The sequence below is a fragment of the Mustela erminea genome, chromosome 7 (assembly GCF_009829155.1).
Source record: "Mustela erminea isolate mMusErm1 chromosome 7, mMusErm1.Pri, whole genome shotgun sequence".
NCBI lineage: Eukaryota > Metazoa > Chordata > Mammalia > Carnivora > Mustelidae > Mustela > Mustela erminea.
In genome coordinates this window covers 81490913-81499155 of record NC_045620.1, presented here as the reverse complement: position 1 = coordinate 81499155, position 8243 = coordinate 81490913, and the positions used below count along the sequence as shown (strand labels likewise).

The 8243-nt window shown below is 38.9% G+C and overlaps 1 protein-coding gene across 3 annotated transcripts in view; it reads right to left on the bottom strand.

Annotated features, from left to right (window-relative positions):
• Nucleotides 1–1962: 1962 nt before the first annotated feature.
• The window catches only part of B3GNT2 (UDP-GlcNAc:betaGal beta-1,3-N-acetylglucosaminyltransferase 2), a 27319-nt gene continuing 21038 nt past the window's right edge, over nt 1963–8243 (bottom strand). For all 3 annotated transcript variants that reach the window (XM_032353652.1, XM_032353654.1, XM_032353653.1), the window contains one exon: nt 1963–4499. In XM_032353652.1, coding sequence (XP_032209543.1) covers nt 3297–4490 — 1194 coding nt within the window. In that variant the 5' untranslated portion in view covers nt 4491–4499 and the 3' untranslated portion in view covers nt 1963–3296. The remainder of the gene's footprint in view (nt 4500–8243) is intronic.

The window sequence follows — 8243 nt, the reverse complement described above, 5'->3', positions numbered from 1 at the left end:
CTGCTGAAGCCTCAATTGAGCAGTTCTTCTTTTTTTTTTTTTTTCAATTGAGCAGTTCTTAATGAATTAGACTGTGATGCTTACATCCATGAAGTGGAGGCTCAGGGGAGAACCCATCTCATAGGCATCAAGAGAGGGCTTCATAGTCTTAAAGATCAGTTGATAACCATAATGGAGTCCAATGCACATGGAAAGCTTTAAATTCAGTATATTCCATCTTTAAAAAGGACATGAAACCCAAAATGGACATGGATTAGGACAGTACAGTTTTTAAGATGCTCCTTTAGAGACAAGAATATACAATGGGGAAAAGATAGTCTCTTCAACAAATGGTGCTGGGAAAACAGGACAGCTACATGCAACAGAATGAAACTGGACCACTTTCTTACACCAGACATAAAAATAAATGCAAAATGGATTAAATACCTATATGTGAGACCTGAAACCATAAAAATCCTTGAAGAAAACATTGGCAGTAATTTCTTTGACATCTTCTTTGACCATAGCAACATTTTTCTAATAGGTCTCCGGAGGCAAGGGAAAGAAAAGCAAAAACAAACTATAGGGACCTGCACCAAAATAAGAAGCTTTTGCCCAGTGAAGAAAATCATCAACAAAACAATAAAGACAACCCACTGGATAGGAGAAAATATTTGCACTACATCCAGTAAGGGATTAGTATCCAAAATATATAAAGAATGTCTACAACACCAAAAAAACAAAACCAAAAACTCACAAAAAATCCAATCCAATTTAAAAAAATGCACAGAAGACATGAATGGACATTTTTCCAAAGAAGATTTACAGATGGCCAACAGATATATGAAAAGATGCTCAACATCACTAATCATCAGGGAAATGCAAATCAAAACTATAAGAGATCACCTCACACCTACCAGAATGGCTAGAATCAAAATGACAAAAAATAACAAGTATTGGCGAGGATGTAGAGAAAAAGGAACCTTCATGTACCACTGATGAGAATGCAAACTGGTGCAGCCACTGTGGAAAACAGTATGGAAGTCCCTCAAAAAATTTCAAATACAAATACCATACAATCCAGTAATTCTACTACTAGTATTTACCCACAAAAAAACAAAAACACTAATTTGAAAAGATCTACGTACCTCTGTGTTTACTGCAGTACTATTTACAATAGCCAAGATATGGAAGTAACTCAAGTGTCAGTGCATAGATGAATGGTAAAGATGTGGTAAGTACACACAATGGAATATTACCCAACCATAAAATAGAATGAGATCTTGCCATTTGTGACAACATGATTGAACCTAGAGAGTATTACAGTAAGTGAAATAAGTCAAACAAAGACAAATACCATATGACTTCACTTATACGTACTATCTAAAAAAAAATGAATAAACAAAATGCAGAAACAGACCCATAAACACAGAGAACAAACTGATGGTTGTTGGAGGGAAGAAGGTGGGAGGATGGGCAAGATGGGGGAAGGGAAGAAGGAGATACAGGTTTCCAATTATGGAATGAATAAAATCCACAGAGATAAAAGGTATAGCATAGGGAGTACAATCCATGATATAATAATAGTGTTGTACAGTTGACAGATGGCAGCTACACTTGTGATGAGCCCAGCATAATGTATGGAGAAGTTTAATCACTATGTTGTACACCTAAAACTTACGTGACGTTGTATGTCAACTATACCCCAAAAAATTTTAAAGGTGCTGCTTTATTTCCAATTACATTTTCTACTCACCACAAATGGAAGCATAAATAAATATTTATATTCCTCTAAAGACTCTAGATGGGAAGTACTTTTAATTTTAAAGGCAAAGACAGAGAACCCACTAAGACAGAGAAAAAGTTATAGGTCAGTGCTACTATAATAGTTTCGGGGCAGAGGTAACGGTCTCTTTTGGGAAAACGTAATCAAATACAGGAAACAAAAAGAAATCATAGATTATTACACATTACACATGAAAATTAAAAATACAGTGACTTTATTTCCATCCTCTTACAGTCTCCAGTATCACATGTCGTAATAAGCATCATCCTATAAACACAAAAATATTTCAATAAAGCATGTTACAAGATAGTATATGTAAGCAACAGTTTGGCAGAATTTTATCAACTCTAGTAGTTTGTAGCCCCTCTCCCCCATAAAAAAGCCCAATTTTAAAATTCAAAAGTAATAGTTAGCTTTATTTAACATATGTTACACCTTAGCACTTAAAATACCATGCTCTAGTTAAATATTTCATCAACAACACTGTATACAAATAAAATATTACACAAAATATATTTAAGAAAATGTTTTGGTCTTTGATCTGAACAATAAATAAAAACACAGGCACTTCTACATTGAGACAGGGAAGCAGTCACTACTCAGAATAATTTTGTGTAAGCGGCATGTGAAAATATGGCAAGAATAGAATCCTGGAGTTTTAAACTGACAATCCACTCATGAGAAGGTCTGCAGTTTCCATCTTTTCACTTAAAGTTCAGAAATGACATACGCTTTCCTGGTCCACACTGAAAAATCGTAAGCACAATATGTCGCCAGGGTCCATTCAATTTTCAGTTGACCGTTACAGAATCCTACTCATTACCATCAACAATAAAATCTGAGAACTATCATGATACCACCCATCAAAACAAATACAAGAGCAGTTAAACTTTCTCCTTATTATGGCCCGAAGACCATAACAAGGTAAAGTGGATAAATGTCACACAGTGATTCTAATTCTTCAAAATTAACTGACCTTAACACAAGAAAATACTGTTGGGGTGGTGGAAAATTTTGACAGAGGTTAATTTTTCTAGGCAATTTAAAAAATTCATCCAAATTTCATGAAAATAAATGGAGTTCCAGTCAACAAAAACCGCTAGACCACATATAACAAAGTCTTTGTAGCCAAGATGTTTGTTTATAAACATCTAAATTGCAGATAATTCACTCATTATAATGGAAAGTTGGGATATGATCATATGAGGGTAAAAAATAAACAACCTAAAATGGTCAAATTCCAGAAGCTTATGATTTCAGACGAGAAGGGAGGCAAATTAGAAAATAATGGCCATTAGCCATAGGAAGGATCAGAACCAATCATCCCACCACATCCTCCATAAAAAAAATTATAATCTGCTTTCCCTCTTCAGAAAGTACCACACTGGAGGGCTGAGAGGCCCTCAAATGGATACTACTAATAAAGGCAATTTTGATGGTTTAACATAGAAGTTACCCCTAATGTGAAAGAACACAACATGGGAACTATTCAAGATATGTCTTCCTAGGCAAAATTTAGTCTGTATACTTTTCAGCAATTTAAATGAGCATTTTGCAACCGAGACCAAATATCAATCATCTCTTGAGGTTTTCTACTATGTACTAACATCAAATCTACATAGGAACAAATGTTATTCTTGTTTTTCTCTTCTATATCAAATGTCTTGAAGCCTTTATGTTTCTCTGGAACGAGGCCGAGCTTCTGAAGGCACATTCCAGTATAAACATCATCAATGGGGTAGAGAAGGACCTGGTCAGTTATATTGTACAGCCTCAGGGCCAGGTGGCCAGAGTAAAGGAAGCCGCCTCCCCCAGCATAAGGCGGATAGACGCCCGTGTAAACAACTTCTGGGATGTAGTACTTCAGTTTCTTATCCCGATGAGGTCCAGCATTGTGAATCACATCACCTATAAACAAATCTTTGGCTTTGTTCTTGGGTAAGCTATTCAAGTAATTCAGGATGTGATGGGTGTTCACAAAAACATCGTCATCACCCTTAAAAACAAACTCGGCATTTGGGCAAGAAGTGCTCACCCACCTGAGAAAGAGCACTTCTTTCAAGGACAGGTTGAAGAAAGTGTCTCTGTAGTTCCACATAAGAATGTCTTGGTGCTTCTCACTCTCAAATTTCAGCATGTCAGACAGGTCTGGGTGGTTATCCTCCGGCGGGGTCTGACCCAGTAAGAAGACTCTCACTACTGTCTGGTTCCCCACATTGGTTTCTCTGCCCCAAGATTCCCGAATTGCTTGCCTTCTAGCAAAATGTGGGATGAGGGACTTTATCGCCAGTAATAAGAAGGGTTTCTTTGCACATTTATCTGGTTGATCTATAAGTAGTGAATAATTTCGACATCTCAAATACAGCAGAAAGTCTTTAAATCTGTCTGGCAAATTGCTGAAACCTGAAACTACTGACATGACCCTGAGGTCAGGTTCACAAAAATTTAGATGGCTTATGTTGGAAAACCCGTACACGTCCCCTGTCTGGTTGGCCAATGTGTTCAAGATGGGATTGTACCGCCTGTTCAGCTTTTCTTGCTCTCTGTTCCAGTAGGCCACAGGGGGGTCTGAGATCTTCCAGAACTTTTCTTTGGGAATTATTACTTCCCCCTTTCCATTTTTTTCCTGGCTGCTACTTTTGGAGACTTCCACGATCAAATAAATGAAGACATTAACCATCATCAGGATACCCAACAATTTTATTCTTCGACGTCCAACACTCATTTCTCATATCTGTAATAAAAAGGAGCACTGTATTAATTAGGTAATTATTAGTTTGCATTTGTGGACATATGTCACTTGACTTTTTGTCTTTATCTTCTCTGGAATAGTGGTTTAGAAGCCAGATTCTAGACCTGTACTGCCTAGGTTCAAATCATGGCCCTACCATTCTAGCTCTGTGACTGTGGGAAAGTTGTGTAGCTAATGTCTCAGTTGATAGGAAGTCTCATCTATAAAATGGGGACAATAACCCACTTCACAGGATGGTTGTAAGGGCGCTACGATTTTATATGTAAAGATTTGGAAACAGTGGCTGGTCCATAGCAAGGAGTACATAAGTGACTGTAAATAGTGTGGCTGTGTAAGATACCTGAGGGCAAAGACACACATCTACTAAAAACTTCACAGGTGTCCAACTTCCTTGCTTATAACGACAGACATACAAATCAGTGTGTTGCAAACTGATGTGCTCACAGTTTATAGCAAATACATTTTATATTGTGACCCAGTACACACATGTATTTATAGGTGCATTGCAATGTATGAGTTGCCATGTAATTCACAAAATTCTCCATTTCCTTCTATTTCATTTTTTAGAAAATGGTGGTCCCCACCCTGAATTGCTTCTCAACCCACCATTTGACAGATGAAACCAAGTCAAGGGAGAAAGATTAACATGCTTGCCCAGGGTTGCAGGATTACTAAGTGGAAGAGACACTAACCTTATTAAATATTCAGAAAATGGTAAGACTCATACCAGCTTTAAACGACTGGCCCCAAACTGAGAATGACTGAAATACCATCAAGAGAGGAATGGATTAACAAACCGTGGTATAACCCTCAGCAATAAAAAGGAAATGACTTCTACTAGCAGCAATACCACAACACTGTGCATGAAGGACAGACCTCGGGGAGGGGGGGGCCTGGTTGGCTCAGTCACAAGAGCCCTGAGTTTGAGCCTCACGCTGGGTATAGGGATTACTTCAAACAAAGAAACAAATAAGTATTTATAAAAGAATAAGGAGAAGGAGAAGTAGACCACCACCTCAGGGCAGCTGAGTGGTTTAGTGCGTTAAGAGTCTCCCCCAGGGTCCTGGGATGGAGCCCCACAGCAGGCTCCCTGCTCACCAGGGAGCCTGCTTCTCCTTCTGCCACTCTCCCACCCCCACCCTCCCCTCATGCTCATGCTCTCTTTCTCTCTCAGATAAATTTAAAAACAAAAGAAGACCTGAAATTCCATTTATGTCAGGTTCAAGAAGACAAGATTAATCTAGGACCTAGAAATGTGAAAATGATAGGGATCGACATTTTGCCTACAGAGGGGCAGGAGGGAACTTTCCAGGGCATAGAAATGTACTGTGTATGTCTTGGCCTGGATGAGGGTTTCATGGATGTATACATTTGTCAAAACTCAAACTACATACTTAAGAGCTCTGCTGTTTATAGCAAAATGAAAAAGGGAAATGAAAATGGCATTTTCGTGAAATATCAAAGGCCAAGAATAGATTCCAGGCTGTGGCCAACAGAAGAAAAGAAGAGAAAGCAACAAAATAGTTCGTGGGGGATATAGCTTCAGAGTTCTAGCACTATAGAGATCGATGACCAATAAGAGGAACCATTTAGATAAGCCTGACATTAAAAGACAACCCAAAAATGTGGGAATGGCAATACACTATAAGGAATTTTCTTATCAGGTTAATTCTACAACTGAAAATCTATACTTAGAATTCCTAAGAACAGGGGCGCATGGGTGGCTCAGTGGGTTAAAGCCTCTGCCTTTGGCTCCGGTCATGATCTCAGGGTCCTGGGATTGAGCCCTGCGTTTCTCTCTCTCTCAAAAATATAAATTTAAAAAAAAAAAAAAAAAAGAATTCCTAAGAACGGTTGCATTCCAGACATGGTGTAGTATCCTCCTTGATATGGTAAATCTATGAAGTAGGTGTTATTACTTTTATTCTCGTTTTATACTTGAGAAAACAGATTTAAAGAAGTTACTCTTTAGAGCAGAGCTGGGTTCCAAAGCCACCAAGTCAATGAGATTCCAAGGTCACCTAGTCAAATGGTAGCCACTCTCCTCCGACCTCTAGAAACAAAGTTGGGTGCCCATTTTAATTAAGGATAGTGTTTATTATTTCTTTAATATAAGAGGATTTTTAAGTTTACTGGGTTTTAACAAATAGTCCCAAGGTAGAAGTATTTGGCATGCTAAGAATGCTGTAAAGTTATCACACGCCTGACAGCCCAGATTAGATGGGTTGGAATTCACAAATTCTTTTATGTCTCTTAAGATCTGTCTAGTAGATCCCTATCTAGTTGCCTGTGTTTACCACTGCTAAATAGCTTTGGCTATAGACACAGCAGTAAAAGGTGTTTAAAAAAAGAAAAGCCCCATCCCATGCCCTCCCAAAGTTTTTGCATAACTAGAAAACATGACAGATGACAGTTATGTGGGTGCCCTCAGCTCACCCAGTTAGCAGCCCCCATCACCATCCCATTTCTCCCCTCACTTCTCAACCACTACCTATCTCCACCCCTGAAGAAACCCACCACTGAGCCACCAAGAAAGGGCCTATTTTAAAGAAGATATTTATATATTCAGAGAGTAAGCAAGCAGGGGAGAGGCGGGGTGGGTGGAAGGAGAGAGGGAGATGGAGAGGGAGAATCTCAAGCAGACTCTCAAAAGGTGGGGCTTCATCTCACAACGCTGAGATCATGACCTGAGCTGAAATCAAGAGTTGGACACAACCGAGTGAGCCACCCAGGTGCCCCAAGAAAGGGCCTTCTTAAACTTCCTCCAGAGAAGGCAGTTAAACCCACAAGATATTTCCTACTCCTTAACTCCAGTTTGAAAGGGCCCCAAGGCACACACAACCTGAATAATTCAAACACTCATACCCAAGTCTAGGGTCCGCACCCTCCTTAGGTCAGGCTCCTTTCAAATGAGCTTTTGGGAAAACCTAAGGAATAAACTGAAGGTCTCAGTTCCATACACCTTTGGCAACTTAAACCTTTTTGTTCTAGGCCTTACTTAGAAGGAGAAGAGAACTCAAATGGACACTCAGAATGTACTTGTACGGGTACTTCATACACGTAAAGAAACAGCCATCTTTTAAGAAAAAAAATCATAATTTTAAGGGTTTAGTTTTGGGGTTTTTTGTTTTTGTTTTTTTGGCTTTTAGATGTGACAAAATGGTTTTCAAAAACAACCAATTCTCTCTAAATTGGGCTAACTCTCCTAAAGCTACAGTAGCTCTTGACCCCGTATCTCTGATCTCTATGTCTTGGGTGCTTCGTGTAAACAGCTTGAAGCGAGGGCAATAAGGAAAAGTATGAGGATGAATGGAGAAAGCCCACAATGAGGAAGATTTGGAAGGTACTCGGGAAAAAACAGCACACACTGTGAACAGCTAACTACCGAAATTTTCAACTGAAAAAAGGAATATGGCTATCTGCAGACTATTTCTGAAATTTCTAGAGTAAGAGAGGTCAGCTTAAGGAAGAAAATAGGAAAACACAGAACTCTACATAACGAGTTCTGAACCTGTGAGCTGATTTTCCTAGGGGAAGATTCCGGGTGAATAATATGTGAGATGATTCCAGATAAATGAGCTCATAGTACGTTCAGGTTATGGCGCAGGAATCCAACCATAACTGTCTGAAGTGATGGTCTGAGGTTTCTCTCATGGAAAGCACCATTCCTTCTTTTGGGAATCCTTTGAAGAAAACGTGTTTTCTGGCAAAATTTCCAACTTCATC